Source organism: Chroicocephalus ridibundus, chromosome 2 (genome assembly GCF_963924245.1).
Source record: "Chroicocephalus ridibundus chromosome 2, bChrRid1.1, whole genome shotgun sequence".
In the NCBI taxonomy this organism is placed as follows: domain Eukaryota; kingdom Metazoa; phylum Chordata; class Aves; order Charadriiformes; family Laridae; genus Chroicocephalus; species Chroicocephalus ridibundus.
This window is the reverse complement of record NC_086285.1, coordinates 116,030,654-116,053,953: the sequence shown is the minus strand read 5'-3', so window position 1 is coordinate 116,053,953 and position 23,300 is coordinate 116,030,654. Positions and strand designations below refer to the sequence as shown.

Genomic DNA, 23,300 nt, shown 5'->3' with positions numbered 1-23,300 from the left:
GAAGAGCTGCAGTCTGCTCTTGGATTCCCCCTCCTTCCTGTCACATCCCCACACACCAAAGTGCTTTTGTCTAAAGACAAAGTTACAGCTCAAAAGTAACCTGGATTGGTATTTGGTTTTGTGGGTAGGTTTTTTAATTTAATTTTAGAAGATAACTGTAAAACTTAAATGTGGTTTTCAAATGACAGAAGGTGGATGCAAACTATCACATCATATTTACACATTTCACTGGATAAAGACAATTGGTACCGTTCGTATTAAAGCAAATATTTTCATTCAGGATATTATTTACTTACATTCTTTGATTAGAAAGCTCAGTCGTCTGGCTATTTTACATATTTCCCAAAAACAACATTCCAGCAGGGCTTGTCTAGAGAGACCTAACAATATTTTGTCTCCATCCAAGATGGTAATAAAGGCAGCATTCATTGGGCAACACCAAAAGACTTGTAAATTTAAAAAAATGGTATGATTGTTCTTGAGATTTGTGTGGTTTGAGGGCAAAAGGTGGAAGGCTGCCCAAGAGACTGATTTCTGAAATATTTTTTTTTTAATAAGCCTTTTGTCCTTTCTTAATACTTTAAAGAAGCTTAGTTTGGTGGATGCCACATCTGCAGATCTCAGACCAAAATATGGGTCAACCAGATTTGTACAAGTAAATAATTTTCAGCTTCCCTGAGATTTCAGTGGGCCAAACCCTGACTTTCCTGTGATCCCTCAGACATTACACCCGTGAACCCAAACCTCACTTGCAAAAAGGCCATGATCCTGACAGGTACCTCCTTCTTTAATGGGGAGGTCTCTAAACCAAATGTTCTGCTCAAGTTTATATTGCCAGGTGGGCACGTGCCTCGTTTGAGTGAACATTGAAAAATCCGTACAATTTTTTTTTGTCGTGATGATCATCTTCATGAGAGTTTATGTTCGGGTTTTTTTTTTAATTGTAATGGCAGATATGAGAGTCTGCAGGTGGAGGGAGGGAACTTGTCAGAGGAAAAGAGGGTGTATGGTGGATCTAGGCTGGGTTGTACCCCTGTACTTTCTTATGTCACACTAACCTTATGCTATATTTGGTTAAAATATCTGGGAGTTTGTTTTTGCCCCTTGTTGGATCCTCCACTTCTAAATAGTCTATAGATGAGTAAGCCACAAGCCCATGCTTGTGTTTTCTGTTAGGGACTTAGTAATAAAAAGTTGTCGACTCCGGCCAAAGTCACTTCTGTTACCTGTATAGCTAAATAAAACTCAGGGGTTGCTGAAGTTCTAGGTACAAAGATTCTGCCTCTGCACTGGTTCCTGCGCTTCTTACTGCCATTATAGACACTCTGGAGCCAGCCTTCAAGGATGACTCTATCAAAGAGGTGCACTTGCATTCCTGCTGAAGGTGTTCTCCGTACTGACCTTGTTACGTTTTTAAAGCCAAGGGGAAAAAGGAGTTTCTTTTACCCTTTCCTCAGGCACATTGCATAAGTTAAAGAAAGGAGATAAAACATAAATAACTGGTTTACTACAGGAAGGGCAAAATTCTACATCTGAAGAACGTTTTGGTTGAGCTGATCTACAACTTTATTGTATTTTTATATTCCTGAACCTGTAGTTATAGTAAGAAAAATCTGTTCTGACCTTAAAATATACCAGACAAGAAAGTAAGATATGACTCTCAACTCATTTCCTGTTTGGTAAAAAAGTTTGACTTGAGAGGGGTCAGACTGTTCGCAAGCAGCCTGTATGTAAACACATTGTGCAAACAAGACCCTGTTTAAATATGACAAAACAGAGGAAGCATTTCTAACAAACCTGGTCGTGTTTCAGCTACAACAGGTTCTGTGACATTTGATGGTTTTCCAACACCAGCCTGGTTCGTTGCCCGCACACGAAACACATAGCTCACACCTTCCTTTAGGCCACCTATCTGGAGGAAGCAAATATACATACATGCATGATGTGCTACAAAACATTGATTTTAATTTCACACTTCTTACAATTCCAGTCTGGATGCCTGACAATTATATTTCCCTTCTTTTTGTTTTGCTGCTTTTCCAGTTGACAAATATTTCTTCCTCATCTTGTTTTTGTTTTTTTTTTCCAATTCTGGAGTGACATGACTGATCTGTTTGGCTTGTTCCTCCCGTGTATGCATAGCTAACATTCAGACAGCGTCATTAATGTCATCGATTTCTTTGCAAAAGGACCATTGTTATTGGAACAGGATGTTTTTAACTCATGTACACTGACCTCTGAAACAGCATAATCTTTTACTGAAGGTAATTTCTGGCTTTTAAAAATGAAATTATCAGGGTAATAATTGCCAGCCACACCTACTTGGGAACAGGAGGGCATATAAGCGTACGGATTTAATTGTAGTGACTTGAGGAATCATACTGACACTGTACACCTGCAAATACTCCTTTAAAGCATATATGAAAGGTTCACACTTAAAAGTGAGTTGTCTTTCAAATATTCTGAAAAGCATACAAATGGCAAACCTACTTAAGACGTATCTCTAGAACAGAGATACAGCTGATCCCTTATTTAGAAGTCATTCCACTAAATTATGTAGCATAATAGTGCAAAAAGCTTGGGTTTAACTTGCCATGAAATGTGTAGAGAGAGTATTTTGTATTAGAAAGAATCACTTGCCACATTATCCCAACATATATTTTTGTGCCATCTGTTTTTGTGTAGTGATACCTGTCTTGTCTTTTGAGCTAGAAAATGCTAGGGTTGCTCCCTGTGTTATAAGAATGGTATTTGGTTTTAGCAATGCTTTCTTTTCTTTTTAGGCTTGTCATACCAGATTGTCTTCTGAGTTAGTGTTGCCTGACTATACAGCCACGTGCCTGACTACATTACATGCGTGTACCCTCAGCACAACATAAGCTACTATATATTTTGTTAAATGGAACCATGATCAGCACAGGATAATGCTATCGAAGGCTGACTTCCTCAAGATTATACTACTGTACCAGCATTTGAATCTTAAGCTATTTACCTTCAAGTATTTCTTTTGAAGTGGCTTCTCATTGACACTTCTCCAATGTTCTTCCTTTGCTTCAGTTTCCTTCATGTCAACATAATAACCAGCTATGGGACTACGACCAGTATAAACCGGTTCCTTCCACAGTAAAACCAAAGAGTCCTTCCTAACTTCTATGCACGCGACATCATGGGGTGGCCCTGAAAGGTAAAAGTTGCAGTTGTGGTATCAAAATAAATCCCAATAGGGCTAATGCAAAAGACTTCAAAAAATCAAAACCAGACACCATGTTGTACACCCAGAGCTGACATAACACGTGCAGCTCCTCTGTATCATATCTAGACCCGATGACTAATAAAAAGACTAGCCCAGAAAACAATCAAATTTGTTGAGATTCGGTATCTTGATCAAATATTCATGAACAAACAAAAACGACAAATAAACTCCAAACTCAGGGAAATAAGTTAATTATTAAGCTAATGTGCTGCTTCAAGGACTGCTCTAAAGTTCACTGAAGTCAATGGAGGTTGTTTTCATTCATTTCAACGCATGTTAAAAGGCCAGTCATCTGGCCTTGAAGTGATACATTTAGACAAGGGTTACAGGACTTCATTCTTCTCTGCCTTATTCCTTAGACGGGTATTTATGTCTACCATTTAAACTAGGAAGCAAAGTGGCAGACATAGTACTGGAACCAAGCAGGAAAGATAAAGAAAATACAAGCTGCTTGTAAAATGCTGCTGATTAAATAGGGATTGTTTAATGCATCATTGTAAATGTACTAAATCAAAGCGATGGAGATTCAAGCCTGGGTATGAACTTCAGTGCCCGTTGACTCCCCTAGAAACTGAAGGCATTGAGAACTTAGATAATCAGTCGCAGAGCACCCTTGGGCTGTGAGTAACCTCCATCTCCCACTCAGGATCCTACCAGGTACAGCAATGGTCCATTCTTCACATTTGAAGGGCTGGCTGGGTAGGGAGGGTGTCCCAACCCCAGCCAGGTTAGCAGCAGCCACCTGGAACTGGTACACCACGTTCTCCTTCAGGTTTTGAATCTGCAGAATCAATAAAATGGTACTTATTAACTTTGGATTAAGGCTTTAGTAGAAAGTCACAATGACAATTATTGAATACATGAGCATGCTTTTAAGTGCCTGAAGAGATGAAGGCATTATGACATCACACATAAGGTGATAACTACCTTGGCTTTTCCTCTAGTTAGTGGTGGAGCATACAGAAGTGGTCTTAGCACGCTCAAATTTTTCTTTTCCTATTGACAGGCACTTTGGTAGTCACGGAGGGAGCAGGGTATTCGTCAACAATCATATTAATCTGTCTCGTGATACAGAGCAAGTTCACTTAAGGCAAGACTTGTCCTTACAGCGGGGTGAAACTCAGTCCTGGCATTGCTTTTCATTTGTAAAGCAGCTCAGTGAGGTTGTAGCTAGCACTGTCCCTGAATTGGGTCAAGAACTGATCACCAAACACAGCTGCCACAGAGCTGATTCCAGCACCAGCAAGCACTGGGGTAGGTTCACCAAACCCAGTAGGAACGCCATTTGTTGTGAGGGCCTGACTTACAAAAATACAGGCTATGTCTAGAGCAGTGCATTCACAGATGATAGCTGGTGCCAGACGAACAGGTAAGTGTACTGATAACTTTGCAGAGAAGTTTAACAGAGGTAACTAAATTTATCATCATAGATATAAAACCCTCTGAACAGCAATCTGCACACCGAGTCATAATTCAACCCAATCTGCCTTTGAGATCTGTTTTGGAAATATTGTCTGCACCTACGGCAATAGCAGGAGTTAGCGGCTTACCCTGTATGCCCTCTCACTAATGGCCTTAATGTTGGCCTCCATCCATTTCCCAGGAACTCCGTCAACCACTTCACGATAGTTCACGTAGTAGCCGGTAATTTCAGTTCCACCAGTGACTTTAGGTTGCTTCCATCCTAATGCCATCGAGTCACGAACACTCTCAAGTACCATGATGTCATAAGGTGGAGATGGAGCAGCTGTTTCAATGTGAATAATACGTAAGTAGGAAGCAATATTTCAATAGTCAGACTGGCGTTCAATTACCGTACGTATTCAGGTGGCTCCCATCCTGCATTTCCTGAGTAGGACAATATTTATGCGGTCAAGGGAAGTTTCTGGAGTTGGAATAAGAAATGCAGGATAAAAGCTTCAATAAACCAAATGAAAAAACTCCACACTGCGTAGGAATTAATTTTCAGGATCATTTGGCTTTTGAGAAGCAAGCTAATACATAGTGAAAGACTGTGTTGCAATTGCAGCTCTGATGTAAGTGATCAGGACTCGCTTTAAAACCGTGAAAAATGAGGAACTAAAAGTAAGATTACAGGAAAAGTTAAAAAATTGGAGATGCAATGATTTGTTTCCTTTTGCTGAAAGCAAATTCTTTTTTACACATACAATATTCATTGTAGTCCCTTTTTTAAAATAGATCCACATTCTTCCCTTCCCAGAATGTAGTTTATCTGTTCATTCTTTTTTTTTTTTATTTTAAATTTATACACTGTGCAAATTTTATCATTGCACCCATCACATAATCTTACCTTAATGGAAGGAAGCGTTATCATAGGCACTGTAGACTGACCAGAAATGGAACATGTCTGTTACTGGAACTTAAATTAAAAAATTTGCTCTTTTTTAAAAAAAAAATAAAAAATTTAACAATACAGAAATCATTAACTTCATCCCCACCCATATTCTTGTAAAGGTTTTTCTATATCTAGTGAGGAAATGCTTGTCCACACCCAGTATGTCATGCACCAGTGAAGAGCTCTACTTGTGACCTTGAAGTCCTACTGTTGATGGAAATCCTACATCATATACATTTCCTTTCATCTTTAATGTTTTATCTCAGTGTCAGCTAGCCCCGGGTGCCTCTAGTTTATTTTCTGTTCAGCATTTTGCACGAGTCTTATGAGTCTCACTTCAGAGGGCTGGGGAGGAATTCAGTTCACTGGCCAGGTACCAGGGCTTAAATGAAATTCAAGCCCCACGTTTCTCAGGCACAATGGGTGTGTACGTGTTGACAACATAAAGCGCGATTTTGTGCAAGTGCCTTCAACTTGATAGGTTCTCCTCATTACATATTGCTGTCAGTCAGAGCTACAACACAACATTCATTAGCACTGTGTCTCAGAGGATAAGCTGTAGCTTAGGCATAAATCCACAAAGGATCTTCATATATCCTAACACAACACAGATTTTCATGCTTACCATCATAATCAGATTTTGTTTCCTTCACACATACATCACCCAGAGACTAGGTAACAAGACTCCTAACAAATTACTGAAGTGATTTAGAAATAATACAGTATCTTGGATACATTAATATGTAGTCAAACAAGCTATTAAATTAGTAAATGGATTTATGTGTTTCCCTTTCGGTAGCCACTAAGTTTGTAAAGTGGTCTCTGATACCATTACATCCATAATGACCTTAACTGAGAGTTGAGCACGTAATTAATGGGTCTGATGGAAGATGCATCCCTGGAGAGTGCGTTCACTTGTGGCGTGGATGAGCAGAGGTTACAACCGTCTGAAGTGGATGTACCCAAGCAGTGAAATCTATTCATTTTATTATCTCTCACCTATATCTTTCTTCTTGGTCACTTTTTCCAGTGTCAAAAGATCCCCGGGTGGAGACTTACTTGCCTGCTTAGCAGCAACTTTTTGCGGTGCAGATGTGACACCGTCCTTAACCATTTCTCTCGTGTTATCGTCTCCTGTACTCCTCAGTTTGTCAGAGCTACTGGGCAGAGTGTCTCTATCAAATTTAGCATTGCATTTTAGCAAAGCATCTGTGTCAAAGATAGGCTGGGAGGACTCATGCATGCCTTCCCAGCAGGTAGTGCGGTCTGTTAGTCCACCAGCTTTACCACTCAGTTCAGGACACACACCATGAAGCAATCCTCCCCCTATAATTGCCAGAAAACAGCAGAGACAGTTTGAATTAGAATACATTCTTTCCTCTTCATTTAGTCAACAGAATGAAGAAATGCGTACAGTGAACAATGCAGCCACAGTATGACAAATCATAGGCTTTACACACAAAATGTTAAGCTTGAATTCACAAAAATTTAAAATGCATAGAATACCTCTCAACCTGCTCACAAGTAATGTTCTTTTAATAACGTCTACTTTTCAGGGCAGAAGAAATATGGAAATTTAATAGTAATCTTCATTTGCTACCATTATTTTAGTATTAGATCTTCCAAGTCATATTTCTGATCCTTGCAAAATGATCTCACAAAATTGCCCCAGGCCACGTCTCTGTGCTCTAAGGTTGTGAGGTATGCGGTTTTGGTCCAAATGAGAGCGAGGATGTTGCAGGCATACAATTTATTATAGCCCAATGATCTCATTAATCTTTATGGATTAGTTCAGGCAGTGGCAAACAGAAGTAATTCATCAACAAAGGGAGAACACACAGGGTTATAGAAGGTTTACAAAAAACACATTGCACTGATTATTAGGTTTAGGTGTGGAAAAAAATTTCTTAGGAACTGAGTGTATACAGGATGGTGTGTGTTAGAGGTGATAAATACCACATGATGGAATCAGAATGGCATTCCATTTTCCAGGATACCTATGAAGTGAACTTGGCAGTGTTCTCTTACAGTGGTTCACAAGAAACACCTGAAGAAGACTGGATGGTGAAGGTGAACAGTCTACAAGAGTGCAGTGACTGTGAAACTATAGCTGTGAGACCACAGGATCTATGGACAAATTATTATTTGTGGACAGCATTGTAAAACATAACAATTAGTTACAAATAGTTACCGTGAACATCTTTACTTAATTAAAAAAAAACATATTTACGACTGAAAAGGGCAATGGAACATAGCTTACCAATGGCTGCTTGCACTTCTATAGGCTCCGAATCCTGTGAAAATTCACTGAGTCCCGCTGCATTAACGGCTCTGACTCTGAAAACGTACTTCTCACCATTTACGAGCCCATGGCAAATGAATCTAAAACAAACCAGTGAAGGAACACTTAGAAAGTATTATGAAGAAAATAAAAATCTTAAGGGGGAAAAGAAAGTGTTTCTTCCATAAAATTTATTCTGGTTTCTGAAAACTGAAGATAAACCATGATCCTAGTTGCCTAAATGAAGTTCAGAGAATGCAGAATGTATCTAAGCACCTCATTCACACAACAAAGATAATGTCTAAAACCATGTCTCTTTAGACGTGCTGTTTACCAACACTCTCTCCTTCTTAAGACTACACAAGTTTTTGTGTGACCAGAGGGTCTACCTTACTTCTGCTAATATATAAAATCCATACTTCCTAATGGAAACGATACGAAAATCTGTTTGTGAGATATCTTCACGACGTAAGTAAAAGACACCCCTGTAGCACAAGTTCCCCTAATGCATTTCCAATCATAAATGAAAAATTGCAGTGTTCAAAAAAATTACAAGGCAATGTACGAGAGCTAAAAAAAAAAGTGTCAGATTTTTTATTTCACTTTCTTGCTTCTATATGTGACACAATAATCTAAGCCAGACAAATTCTTTTATTAGAATAGTTTTTCTACTGGATTATCTAATGATCACATAAAAAACCTCATAAATTTTCTCTGGCGTGCACCCTGAAAACACAAAATTTCCCAGGACAGGAATCATTTATTTTGGAAAAATTGTGGTTTGGAAATTTAAGCATTTTATTTAAAACAGAATTTATTTTTCAATAGATATTTTAAGTGTATTTTATTTCATGTTACTTTTATTTCGTTCTACTTCATAATGTCACGTCTTGCACTACCAATGCTGACATCATGCAATGATGTATGAAGCAAATATAATATGGAAAACAAAGAGTATTTCAAAATCAAAATTACATTTGGGGGAAAAAATAAAATCGGAATCAAAATTTTCAGAGCAGAACTTTCCCTACCTGTTCTATCAGATTTTTCCAAATCATTTCCTTTCACCAGGATGTGTGCAGAAAACCAGAAAAGCCAAGAGGTAACAGTCATCCTGGGCCTGACTGCATCATACATCATATCACATCGACTGAAAATGCAGTCATAGGAACCTAAGCAGTGTAGTTACATCACAATGTATTGTAACTCAGAACAATGTTTTCATTTTTACTGTGAATAAAGATCACGTTTCATATTTTAAAATAAGCAAACGGCATGGAACTTCACCAACACTTGATGTAACCACGATATAAATCATAGAAGTATGTATGAAAGTATATAATATTGGCACATACAGCTGTTGCAATATAAATGCGCAAAAAAATACTTAAAGGAAATTGTGCTCGTGTTCAAGCAAGTGGGGTTTTAGGTACGTTTACAATGCCTTCATAGACAACAAAGTTGGTCCAAGACTATTTAGCGGAGCCTTACTTATTGTAATAGGGGTTGTCATGGATAGCAATTACAAATAAGCATAATCAGTCATAACAAGCACGGACTGCTTCTGGATTGGCGATTAACCCACTGGAGATCAAGTTCTGCAATTACTGCTTTACACTCTGAAGATTACATCCTCATTCAAACAAAATGAAATCTGATTTAGCTTGCAAAGTTTTAAATCTTGATTATTTTTTCTGACTAGAGACTGAGCTTCATGTCAGTAAGAAATGTGAGTTTATACCCAATATTTAAGAGCGTTCATTAATATCTTGATATTTGCAAGTGAAAGAGCAGTTAGAAAGTAATATTGTTAGCGTGATATAGTTCACATTTCCTCCTGACATTCTAGATATACAATCCAGAAAGGTTTTCAGCAGTCTTCCAAAACAAAGGACTTTGCTTCCAAACATTAAGCAGTTTAATTTTCCACATTTGTAACCTCAGTCATTCCTTGCTATGCTGTTTTTTGTCAAACCGATAGGTTGTACAATAGCTAAAACTAGCGAGCTGCTTCTCTTTTCTTCACTAGCAATGCCCATGTTTCCTCCCCCTTGACTAATTGTTTCTAATATAAGTTTGATTATAAATTCCTTTTGGACAAGAATCACATCTTGAAATATGTTTTTATAACTTTTTACAAACTTCTCCTGCAAGAGTGATTCCAGCCCGCTGGCTACCACAAAGCGACTAACTACTACTACTAATGGCTGGAAAGCACATATACCCAGTAAATCAAAAACCAGTGACCACAATTTCCATGCTTTAAAAGCCATTACCTTGTGCCTTTCACTGGATTGTTGTTGCATGGCTCCCAACGACCAGATCCAACTACACTTGACTCAATGTAGTACCCAACCAGCTCCTTGGCATCTGGGGGCTCTGTCCAAGTGACAACAACTGAGGTATCTGTATTCCTAGTTGGCATAATACGCCCAGGAGCTTTGGGAATATCTGTGGGAGAGAAACAGAAATAAATTAGTGACCAACCAGTCAAAATTTACAAATAAAATAAGAGTGACATTCTATTCTTGATTATATTAGCACAACTAATAGAGATTTAACCTCCCAAACCTCCTGTGATTTCAATCAAGTAATCTGGCACAGCAGGACAGGATCAGTAGGTTCAAGCCTTTGATGGCAAGGTTCCTCACATCTCCATGGCCTATGGTTATGGGCATTTCTTTCAGATTAGATTTTGTTTATTGCCCTGTGCTGAACATCTGCACCAGAGATGTGATTTGGAGCTTTCTAAAAGGGAAAATGTGTTAGGTGCACACCGAATGATTTTGTGCAGCCCACAGAATAAGTCAGAAATAAATGCCCCTGTTAAGTAGCAAAATGCATCTTAAGTGTTTTTGAAGAAGAGGTGTTTTACTCTTCTTCTTAGAGGATGTAGTTCATGGGCATCAAACCGCTCTGAGAATTCAATCAATATGCAGTAAACAGAAACAATCTGGGAACTGGATTCAAATATGCATTGCCATTTGGAAACAAATTGCTAATGTAGACATAGCTACTGATGCTTTACTGTGGTGAACATCTTGGCTTTTCTTCCAGTGGAAATAGTCTCTGCATTCATGTAAACATTAAATTCTTCACTTTTGTTTAATTTGGCAAACAAGGAAGGTTAAACTCTGCTGATATCTGGGCTTATTTTCAATAAAGACTCTAAGTAAAACAAAACATTTTTGTACTTCCTTGAGTTTTCATATTCTTTCACTATTTGCAGCCTTTGCAGTTCTTGGCATCACTATTTCCAGCTTAATTCCCTTGGTTTGCATCTGTCATTTGACTATACATTAAAAGTTCAACAACCCAAACCAAAATTATTTTAGCTAAAGGGAATAAATCACGGACTACTCTTAATACTTGAATTATTTACTGGGCAGCTGTCCGTCTTCAGACAAAACAATTACATCATAAACTGAAAAGATACCATGGAGGTAATTTAATACATACGACCACACACTTACCAAGTTTGTCATCCACCACAGTGGCTTCTGTTGCTTCTGAAGGCTCACCAATTCCAGCTGAATTGCAACAGCGAACTCGGAAGCAGTAGGATTTGCCTTCGGACAAATCAAAAACTGCAAAGCGAGGAGACTTCACAGGGATCTCGGTGTTCACCCTTTGCCAGTCCTCTGTGCCAGCAACGCACTGCAGTCAAAGCCAGAAACTGCATTTGGCGCAAAAGTTTCGAAAAGCTGAGTGTCTAACCCAACAAGACTTTCTGCCTGGACCACCAAATGTGTGTCTACTATGGAGAACGGAGTCACGTTCCTTCTTTCGGCCTTGCCACAGAACGAGTGTATTTCAAAGCTTATGATCTGCCAGATGTCCACCTACTGCAGAAAACTAACGTAAACGCTTACTGGTTTTAATATATCAAAGCTAAACTCCTCTCCACCACAAGGAAGTGATGTTATTAACTGCATCCAGTTCTGGACTGCTTTCAAAATAAATTCTGCAGACATTCAATATCTTCCAAAGAACAAAACTCTAACATTACCACATTGCTTCTAGATGCTCCTGTGCCACTCTTGAGAATATTTCTGGGGTGGCTTCCAGAATCACTCAGGATCTGACTTCCATTTTCCAGAAAATAATTAACACGTGCAATTAATTTGTGAATTGTTTTTCTTTCTGTGGCTAGAAACTCTACATCCCATAATCACTTATACCATTAATATTAGTGATTAATTTTTGCCTGTGATTTACATCAAAGAAAGTTTCAAGTAATGGGCCCTGCTTTCTGAGGGATTTCAAATTGTCAGGAAAACATTACCCGACTGTGTGACATTAGTGCTCAGTAATCAGCATGCAATAGGTTATTCAAAAGCTTACTTATATGGAAACTCAAAATTCATGTATTCATCCTCCCTAAGTCTGTTGCTAAGTGAAACTCATTTATTTTGACCAGACTTCATGAGAGAGATGAAAAACACATAATGGGAAGATATTTATGTCTCCCATGATGACACTTCCAGACTGACAGGGAAAAGCATTGATAAAAAAGTTTGGGAGCCATGAGATAGAAGTAAAAAGGGTGATGGCATGAAGAATTTTCTAGGCTAGCAGCCATGCAAAAACCATCTCAGAAAAGCAGGACACTGAAACTAAAACTGATTCTGTTCTAGAAAAGAAATTTTGTCATCTTTGTTGAGTTGGTGAAGCAAATGGAAAGCTAATGTAGAGGATAAATAGGAAAAGACAGCTGGAGGAGAAAGTGCTGATGCCAAGAAACTCTTGCAGAATGCCTCCATCCAAAATGTTAACAATCTGTCCCACCAGACAAGCTTCATTTATACAAATTTAATTTTATATATATGTGTATATATATATTTATAAATATATATATATAAAAAAAACATATTCCTTTGCTCTGTGCTTTCTTATTATAGAGGGAGTTTGTCATGCTGTCTACTCCAGGGTAGGTCAATGACACAGTTCATAAAAGGATATTACAGTGTGGGACACATTCTGCATCTACTTTCCTATTTTCCATCTTTCTTTTCTTCCTAGTTTATCTTAAACTACAGTAACAGTTATCTTGATGAAGTATAGAAGTTCTAGTCCTGGCCCCAGTTTGAAAGTCTCACGTGAAAATGCAAGTTAACTAGAAGTCCAGAAGAGATGGGAAAACAAATGTAAAAGATTGCCACAACTTGATTCTGATTTTGTCCAGTTTTACCTTTTCCACAAAGTACATGATACCCTCGTGGCCCCGCTGTCCAGGGGGTTTCCAGCTAAGCACAACATAGTTTTTGGTGGCCTCAATGACTTGGAGGTCTGTAGGTGGACCAGGAACAACACCCTCTGAAGAACAGGGGAGAAGAATAGGAAAGGGAATTGGGATTTAATTTTCATACTTGTATCAGAATTAGTGCCATAATTAAAATATAGGAGTATTAATATATCTTTGCACCTGATATTTTTTTAAAACGTAGAGTTAAAATCATCTCAATATTGGTTTTAAATGTCCTTCTTTTAACTCTAAGCATGTTTATTTGTTAGGTCCTGAATAATGAAACCTCACCTCGACAACCAAGTCGGGAGTTATTCAAGGTCAAGTGACTCTCAGAACAACGAACTTTGGGTGCGTGCCAAAGTCCACTGAACTCACTGGGAGTTCTCCTAATTACTCAGCCAGCTTCACATTAGACTTTTGTAGGCAAAAGGGCTGTGTTTACCTGCAGGTTCTTCCTCAGTGACAATAATCTGTCCAGTCCAGGGAGCAGAAGGGTGACCTGAAACAAATGTCAGAGGTAACATGGAAATGGGAGACTTCAAGAACTTTTGAAATAATGAGAAAACCGACTCTTTTGTGGTTCATAACTAACATTTGCAAGATCCACGTGAGGTGCTTTTTTGGTTACTGCTGTGACTGTTGCTCATGTAGCATGCTCGTTACCCAAGCTAGTTGTAGGCTGACCAGCTTGAATATAGAGAGCAGCTCAGCAATCAATACAGCTAGAAAATTTAATCCACTAAAACATCTATTCCTTCCTGAGATGTCATTGAAGTCGCCTAGGTGACAAGCAGAGGTATTTGTCTCACTGAGCTCATCGTTTTCAGAGAATTAACTTCAACTTTATTTTCCATACTCTATTCACTTGGTTTACGGAATCACGGAATCACAGAATCTTCAGAGTTGGAAGGGACCTCAAGAAATCATCTAGTCCAACTCCCCTGCTAGAGCAGGATTACCTAAAGCACATCACTCAGGGCTGCATCCAGGCGGGTCTTGAAAATCTCCAGAGAAGGGGACTCCACAACCTCCCTGGGCAGCCTGTTCCAGTGCTCTGTCACCCTCACCGTAAAGAAGTTTTTCCGTGTATTTGATCGGAACTTCCTATGTTCTAGCTTGTGCCCATTGCCCCTTGTCCTGTCACTGGGAACCATTGAAAAGAGCCTGGCTCCGTCTTCCTTAAACCCACCCTTTAGATACTTGTAAACATTAATCAGGTCCCCCCTCAACCTTCTCTTCTCCAGGCTAAAGAGTCCCAGCTCTTTCAGCCTTTCCTTATAAGGGAGGTGCTCCAGTCCCATAATCATCTTGGTTGCTCACTCATTATAAGAACAGCCAAATTCCTGCAGGCTGCTCTTTGTCTCTTTTTAAAGCACTTTCCCTCACATTACGAGCTTTCAAGTCATGGGTCACAGTCACAAACAGAAACTGCTCAGCCTGACTCAACATAACCACCTGATATGATTTGGGTGGCTCTCTCAGCGCCTTTATGTTATCATATTATTGCAGTTATGCATTGAGCTATCAACCAGGTCAGCACACTTTCAGAGATAATTTTTTTGCAAATGCTGTTCTCCACCTCCGTGTGCTTCACCTTAGGTTGGCTGATGTGTTTTGGAAATGTGAGCAGAGAGGGAGGGGGTGGGGAGACAAGAGGGTCATGAGGGACAAGAGCAGGAGACATAACAGGAATAGGCCACCAGGACCAGACCTTCTCTCCTCAGACAGCTTCCACGCTTCCCAGTGAAAAGAGGAGGCCCCCACCAGGCCTCAGGTTTCACATGTCTGTCAGAGCACAATGTTTCCTGGCGGTGCCAAACCTCTTTCCTTTGGCCTTTTGTTTTTATTTTGAATGGGAACCTTGGTCATCTGACTGCAGTCGGTAGCTTGCAGCATTACATACAGTAAGACATATAACCAGGGAACATGGGAGCCCTCTGGCTTTGCATACAATATGCTTCTACATTGGACCATTTTAAATAGTAAAACTTCAGAAACTAGCATAAATAGTTGGATTTTAGGCATATGATTTCGGCATATGTGTAGAGAGGTGGATTTGGAAGCAAAATGCCTGGGATATTGCCAGGCCACAGGAAAAATATCCTTGACGTGTAAAATGTTAACTTTAAAGCAGAGAGCTTGGGATCAGTTACCTATTGGGCTACGCTGGCGTTGTGCTGATGTTACTGCAAGACTTTGATCGCCACATGAGCACAGAATCAGCCAGCCTTGCCTGTGGCACAGTGAGAGAAACTATTCACAGGATCTGTTCAGCTTTTTTTGTTGGCTGAACAAAAGCAAGTCTCTTCAGGCAATTAGGTCTCCTGTGCCTTTTCCTCCCTTCCTGCAAGTTCAGAGCGTAGCAGCACCGCCAGCCAAAGCCATTTGAGTCGATAGGGCACTTTGTGCAAAGAGCACTGAGAAGATTTCTTCTTGGCAAAGCGGTCTCCAAGGAGTATTTTGTTTTTGCATTGCACCCTCTAGTGGGACTTCGGAGGCTTATGAGTAGATAGCCATAATATTTTTTTTAATGAGTTATGACTTCTTAAACCTTTCAGGCAACCTGCAAAATGCGCATCTTACTTCTAAGCCTGGCTCTGTCAGCAGGATCCAGAGCAGCCACGGGCTCTGACACGCGGGACGGTAGGCTAATGCCAGCTTTGTTCACAGCTCGGACTCGGAAAATGTAGGAACGGCCTTCAATCAGACCAGTGACAGGAAAACGAGCAAACTTCACGGGAGTCTCATTGCACTGGGTCCAGTGGGTGGTGCCGACCTCGCACCTGAGAAAGACAAACAGCAAGAGCAGTGCTGGGAAGGGAAAAACACAAACCTGGGGCACCTCCATCCTCTTTTACAGCTTCACCATCTGTTCGTGTTCATTGTCTGGTCCATACCAGTTTCCTCAGCAGCGTTTTATACTGGTGACATCAAAGCAGCTGCACCAAGGGGTCAGGGCTGAAGTACCATCTGGGCATGCACTAAATCCCTCACAGCTGCACCCCTTCTTTCCTGAACTGAGGAAGGGACATGAGCAGAACTCACTTCACTGTTTAAACCCTCCCAAGTATGCTCCGGGATACTCAGGGAGTGTCAGCTTTAGCATACTTGAAGTGACATGCAGTTGCCAGAAGGCGACTCGTTCATCTTTCATGCACAGCACTCCACTGTACATCCCACAAAATGATGGGCTTCACAGGGCATGGAGACCTCCGTTGTGAGTTCTGTGATGTAGTTAAATGAAGCAGGACATAATTATTTCCATGAAAATTAGATCATGCTCAGCCAATCTAAAGCAAAATAAAAAAGCATTTTTCTTCTGGCCAGCAACAAGAATAAAAATAATGACCATTTTATCTCATGCTTTTCAATGTGCTTTTAGGTTTTTGAGTTAGAATGAGCAGCAATACAAATTCTCCAGTCCAGCATGGTCACTGACCTGTCAATGAAATATCCCAGGATGGGGTTTCCTCCATCGACAGCGGGCTGCTTCCAGGAGACAATGACATAATCTTTGTTGGCATCTAAGCACTGCACATCCAGCGGTGCGCCAGGGGCTCCGGGGATTTCAGCATCAGCATCTATGAGGATTTCCAAATGTGAACCACATTTTTTTTTCACAATTATTAATCTTTAAGGACAGAACTCTGTTCCTACTGAGCCAAAAAAAGAAGTTCAATTACTGGCCTCAAAAAGTATTTGTTTTTCTATTGCCAGTGTTTTTCTAGGTTTTGGTTTTCTCTTTGCCACATTTACGAATGCTTAATATGTTATAGCATACTGTAAATGTAATTCATCTAGGCGTTTTAAATAAGATTAGTAACACGCATTCTGGTTAGGTAGCTGCCAGAGACATAGCTGAACTAAAAACTTGGCAAACTATGTATTTATCTGCTATTCTACTTAGGAGAAGAGACTGATATCTTGCCTTACATCCAGGCAATAGCTCCATCAAAAGCATTCACCCGTTGGATATACAATCCTGAATTAAATGTCTTATCTCCATACATAGTCCTTCATTGCTTGTTTTTGGTTAGCTATGAACTACGAAGGTGTCAAAACCTTTTGAAGTTTAATTATATCACACATACTTTATCATAGTGGAACATAACCTTCATAAGGATGAGCATACTGTTCCTTTGAAGTGTTTATCACAAATCTGAGACTGCTCGTGTCAAAGGGCCTTGACTCCAACATCAGCTTCTCGACGTATCTTATCTAAAGCTTTCAAAACCAGAGCATATGCTGGGCACTGGGGAATTTTACTGTTTACACAGTCAGAGCCTGATTTGTGAGATGGGGTAATTTTCATGTACAGAAAAATAACCTTTGCCAGAAGATCGTATGAAACACTTTCAGAGATGTTGTTTCTCTGCAGAATAACATCAATTTGTACAATTACATGTAGCATTTTTCAAGCCTGCTACTTCAAAAGAAGACCTGACTTAGGCAAGAAAGGCGTATATACCTGAAGAAAAAAATATTTTGCTAATAAATATTATTTATACATTCCATCTGAACCCCAGACTTCTTAAAAAGGTTTGATGTTTCAAGGTACTACAGGATTTTGTATTACAATATTAAGTAATCTCTATTTTTATGCTTTTGTCTTTCAGAAAAAAATGCCTTATAAGAGTATTTAACATGCTTCATTAAGTAAAACAGTAGTCTTCAGGAAAAAAACCCACACTCTACACTGTGTCTTCCCTTACAAGCAAAGTAGCATCACATGGAACTTCTGAAGCTGCGCCAAAGTTAGTTAGTCCAGGTTCTAATTACAGCTAACTCAATACATTTTTTAAAAACGATACCGTATAGAGTAAGCAATCCAGTTAACATAACAAAATAATAAGAACATTAAGAGTAATAACAATATGTCTTCAGTGACCTCTGTACAAAAGGTTTTGGTTGCCCATATTTACCGCTTGACTAAGAAGAGACACCACAGTTTCTTTCCAAGACAGACTGGGAAATAGCTGGGGCAACAAAGATTGCCGATCAGCGTCAGGGAGGCTAGGATTTCATCCCTGATGGCTTGCTGACAAATGCTGACCTGTAGCCATGGCAGAAGAGTGACACAGGGTCTCGAAGCCTGTCTAACGATCTAATGTTATGAGCCTGATTAGCGCATCGCTCACGTCCATCGATACACAGGGATTTCTATGCGTGGCACGGAAAGACAACTGCTTGTGCTTAAATACTATAGCTAGCCCTTTATAGCAAATTTGACTACAGTTTAGGAGGAGCAGTGAGGCATATACTAGCCAACTGAGACTGTGGGGACCATTTACGTAGGAACGTAGAATATAATTAATGTAATTGGAATTTGGCAAACACACCGATTGGCTAGTAAGATTCTCTGGTGAAAGGGGTAGTGGGTGCAGAGTCAGGTCATACCTGCATTGCTAGAAGATGTAACAGGAACGAGGGTGATCATTTATTTATACGGCAGCAGAATTTAAAGCAAAACAAGAAAGACAAGTCCTGTTCCTCGTCACGGACGCTCATTTCAGTAGACTCTTTCTTCAGGTGATGAAAACATCTGCTTCAGTCATATTTTCGGAGCAGGCTGTTATCTCACACAGCTCTGCTGGACTTGGCAACACAGCGCCATTCTGGGCATGGTCTCAGAGCCAAGAATTTCCAGAGCCTTTTGAATTAGCATTTCATGCTTCAGCTGCTTTTAGCAGCTGGGACAGATATAGAACCAGCATGCAACCTGATAGCCATGGCTCCTTTTAAAGAAATCTTTCCCTAATAGAAATTCAAGGAGTTTTTTCATGGTACAAGCAAACAACACCTGGAGAAATTACATTTTAATTCTACACTTTGCTGCATTACTTTAGAGAATCACAGAACGGTTGAGATTGACAGACAACTCCAGAGGTCACCTAGTCCAACCCCTGGCTCAAAGCAGGGTCAGCTAGAGATGGTTGCCCAGGACTGTGTCAAATCAGGTTTTGGATATCTCCAAGGATGGAGACTCCACAGCATGTCTGGGTAACCTGTTCCAGTGTTCAACCACCCTTGCAGTAAAAAAAGTGTTTTTTATGTTTAAATGAGCTTTCCTGTGTTTTAATTGGTGTCCATTGTCTCTTCTCCTGGGACTGGGCACCACTGAAAAGAACCTGGCTCTGTCTTCTTTACTTCTCTCCATCAGGTATTTATACACATGGATAAGCTCCCTCTAAGCCTTCTCTTCTCCAGGCTGAACAGCTCCACCTCTCTCAGCCTTTCTTCATATGAGAGATGCTCCAAGCCCTTAATCACCTTCACTAGACTCACTCTAGTAAGCTCACGTCTCTCTTGTACTGGAGAGCCCAGGACATGACCCAGCACTCCATATGAGTCTCACCAGCCCTCAGAAGAGGGGAAGGATCACCTCCTCAACCTGCTGGCAATGCTTTTCTTAATGCAGCCCAGAATGCCGCTGTCCCTCTTTGCGACAAGGGCACATTGCTGGCTCATGTGCACCTTGGTGTCCACCAGGACCCCCAGGGTCTTTTCTGAAAAGTGGCTTTCCAACCAGCCATCCCCCAGCTTGTGTTGGTGCAAGACATTATTCTTCCCCGGGTGTAGACCTTTATGTTTCCCTTCCACTGTATTTTTACTGCATTGTGCGTTAGAGAGAACCCCTCAGATGGTGCACAAAGTCTTGATCAAAAAACCAGTGCAGTTTAGCTAGAAGTAAGATGGTTACAAAAATACATTTTTAAGTTATTATGTAGATTTTTGCTCTTTATGACTTATGTTCGGTACTCTTTATAGGCTGAAATTAAGAAAGAGTAGTGAAGTTACATCAATACCCTAAATTTCATACTCAGAATGCAAATGTGGTATAGAAGTCTTCTAGCATGTGACACCGAAGCTTGAATCATGCCTTCAATTTTTCCAAAGACAACAATTGGAAGCTATATTGCTAGAATCTATTAATAAAAAATAATTATTCTCTTTTTATTGGAAAAAAAAGGACCTAAAATGGCTTAGACTGATTTTGCCAGCGTTTTCCTCATTTCTCTAGTGACCTTTGTTCACAAGACAATATCCTACCTCGAACAAAGACATAACCACTGTACTCTTCATAGTAGTCTCCCATCACCACTCGTAGAGTGTAAAGACCTTCGTCTTCCTTGTTTGCGTGAGTCAGTGTTAACGAAGCTCGCTCCCCGCTCCAGTGCATCTGAACCCATTTGGATGGTGTAATAAGAACACCTAGAAATTAGAGAATGCCATGATGAGAACTAATTGGATCTACTGAGGAACAGATTCTGAATATATGGAATAGACAGATTGGAAACAAGAGAACGTTCTTATCATGCAAATTTCAGTCATTGAAGACAATCATAAATTACTGTTAATTCTGCTCTCATGCCAATTTTGTCTTCATTTTCGAATTGTAACTTCAGAGAGCAACAGTTTTTTTAATCAGCTCTTGCACAACACATTTGTGCAACTACTTAAGAAATGTCTCGGCATATAAATAAGTAGTAAAAGCTATGTGGGCTATGTAGATGGGCCACATAGATGTTGGAGCTGATCGAAATGCTTCTAATTTAATTTTTTTTTAAGAAAGAATAAATCCCTAGGAGATGTTTTCACACGCTTTGTCTGTTTTCTAATTGTGGTTCCATTTCAAAATGCTAATTTTTAAAAAACTTTTAACTGAAAAAGAGAAGATATTACTGTTCAGAAATCTGAGAAAGTGATGATCAAATCATAACATTCACACGTGCTGAAATAAGTAGAGATTTACGTGAAAGAAGTTTATATTTCTTCTTGTCAAACATTCTCACCATTTCTGTACCATTCGATGTCTGGTTTGAAGCGCTTGATGTCAGGATTGATGACAACTGTGCAGCCCAGACTTATTGTCTCGCCTTCTCTCCCAAAGGCTACATCAAACTTGTCAACAAAGCTGATTTCAAACCTGGAAGCGTAGCCATGAGGGGTAACGCCAACTGTATAAGGGAAAAAAAAAAATCTGGCTGTTTACTTTTTCTTTCCTTTTGTCATGAGAGTAGTAAGCAAAAGTACCCAATGATTATGAACACAAGGTCAGGTAAAGTTTAGTATATAAATAGAAACAATATATATTCAGCAACATATTCAGAGGTAATTGCAGTGTCAAATAATCCAAGCCCTTACTATCACAGAGAACCAACTATTTCTTTATTTATGCAACTCTAGTTCTTACAGCTAGTTCATTTTATCAGGAGAAGCTCCTGCAGAATTTCATTCCAGAATTTCTAAAATTTCAGATCCAGCATTTTATCATTTCATCATAAGGGGTTTTTTATAACTTAAACAGACTTCTACTTATGATTAATGATTTGTTCAGTTCAAGCTGATCTTTCGCTTATATGGCTCTTTTCTTTCCCTGATTTAACTTTTTCCTCCATCTCAGGGCACTCATGTGTCCACTCAACCTTCATTTTTATAAGCTAAATAAGCCTTTGGTGGGGGGAAGGTCTTAATATTAAATGAGGTCTCCATTCCCCCAGGCATGCAAGTAGCCTGTTTCTGTACTTGCTCCTGAATTTATCTTTTCTGATGTGTGACCCAAGTTATGCAGTATTCTAGACAGAATATCCTAGTTGCTTTACACTTGTGCTGCGTGTACCTGGCATGGGGACTTCCGTATTTCTTTTGAAAACAGCTCAGTTGCTAAAACCTGGGGTCACAGTTTCCTTTTCCACAATGGCCCTACACTGGTAGCTCTCGGTCTTCCTGTGATCAATGAATGCCGTCATCTTCCTTTCCCATAACCAAGTGATAAATCCCAAACTATATTGGAAACTTGTGGCCTTGCATTTTGTAATGCGGTGCATAATCTTGTTTTCTATTACTTCAGAGCTTCGATATATAAATGACATCTAGTATGCCTTTGCAGCATATCCTGGATTCTATTTGTGCTGTGAGGGCTTCAGGTAAAGCAAACTACAATTTTTACCTTGATATATCCGAAGTATTCAAATTGGATTCTGGCTATTTCATCTTTTCTGTGCATTTTCGCAATGCATGGAATCGTGTCGCAGCAGAGAAGAACGGTTGAGTCAACTACTCTACTTCTGCACATGCACCCCCTCACTTTTTTCCAGACCATGTTTTATATATTGCAATAGATGAAGTGTTTCTCTCTTTGGCAGATTTTATTCCACAGCCAAGGGCAATATTAAAAGGATGTTCTTTACCTAACCAAATAGCCATAGATCCAGAAGGCAATGCCATTTTCCCCTATGGGTGAAGCTAACACCAGGTGAAATTGTAGAGCTCAGTACCTTTGTAAATCAGACCTGCTTCTTTTTTAAATAATGTTACAAAATATTCTGCTTCATAATTTGTCATGATGTCACAACTGTAAATGGATGTGTCAAACAAACATATACTGTGACTTACGGCCCAGAGGCATGGAAACAGTTCCAGCATACAAAAGGCTTGCATCAATGTCTCCTTTGTACCCTAGACAGAAAAAGAGCAACTCCAGTCACTGTCACCACGAGGTGAAGGCTCTCTGAGCCACAAAAATGAAATTGGTAATATACATCTTAAAAAACCAAACCAAAGCAAACCAAAGCAAACCAAAACAAAAAACATAGGAAATGTTTTGCAAACCTACTCTTTACCACAAGGGAAGCATAAGCCGAAATTTCTCCTTTTACATTCATAGCAGAGGCCCGATACTGAGCAATGTCATCAAAATCACACCTAAAATGATAGAAAAGATTAGGCACGGCACCCTTTTACTCCTTGGCATATGCTCTCCTACGTTTTAGATCAAAAAAATCCCCTCAGAAATCTGCGTAAAGTCTGTAAACAAGAAAAAGCTTTGAGTTTTTCTCAGTGTTAAAACTCCAGTGTTTGGAATACATATCTGTTTTCAAATATCACTTGCAGATTTGAAATTGAGAATACAATGGAAGTAGCAAAAACTGTCTGACAATATTTATCTAAGTTAGCTTATCTCTAATTTACTGTCTCCTGTGGAGAGATGCTTAACATGGAAGCTGTAGAAATGGTAGATGTCATAAAATATTTTCAAAGGGCATCTACCAGTGTCTAAATTGTCAAATCTTGACTGTGGCTGATTGTCAAATTAGGTAATTAGGTCTCGTGTTTTCAATGATTTTTAATGCAAAGTGACTGCAAAAATTTCCTATTTGCA

The 23,300-nt window shown here is 39.5% G+C and overlaps 1 protein-coding gene across 12 annotated transcripts in view; it reads right to left on the bottom strand.

Moving 5' to 3' along the window:
- Positions 1–23,300, bottom strand: part of MYOM1 (myomesin 1) — an 80,229-nt gene that overhangs the window by 32,638 nt on the left and 24,291 nt on the right. For 9 of the 12 annotated variants that reach the window (XM_063326633.1, XM_063326629.1, XM_063326637.1 and 6 more), the window contains 16 exons: positions 22,755–22,843; positions 22,535–22,597; positions 20,932–21,096; positions 20,189–20,350; positions 16,578–16,719; positions 15,722–15,921; positions 13,581–13,637; positions 13,082–13,206; positions 11,364–11,547; positions 10,167–10,341; positions 7,870–7,991; positions 6,609–6,935; positions 4,804–5,000; positions 3,908–4,034; positions 2,993–3,177; positions 1,798–1,912 (listed from right to left, as the gene is read on the bottom strand). In XM_063326633.1, coding sequence (XP_063182703.1) covers positions 1,798–1,912; positions 2,993–3,177; positions 3,908–4,034; positions 4,804–5,000; positions 6,609–6,935; positions 7,870–7,991; positions 10,167–10,341; positions 11,364–11,547; positions 13,082–13,206; positions 13,581–13,637; positions 15,722–15,921; positions 16,578–16,719; positions 20,189–20,350; positions 20,932–21,096; positions 22,535–22,597; positions 22,755–22,843 — 2,435 coding nt within the window. The remainder of the gene's footprint in view (positions 1–1,797; positions 1,913–2,992; positions 3,178–3,907; positions 4,035–4,803; positions 5,001–6,608; positions 6,936–7,869; positions 7,992–10,166; positions 10,342–11,363; positions 11,548–13,081; positions 13,207–13,580; positions 13,638–15,721; positions 15,922–16,577; positions 16,720–20,188; positions 20,351–20,931; positions 21,097–22,534; positions 22,598–22,754; positions 22,844–23,300) is intronic. The other 3 variants (XM_063326639.1, XM_063326641.1, XM_063326638.1) reach the window with 2 other exon arrangements.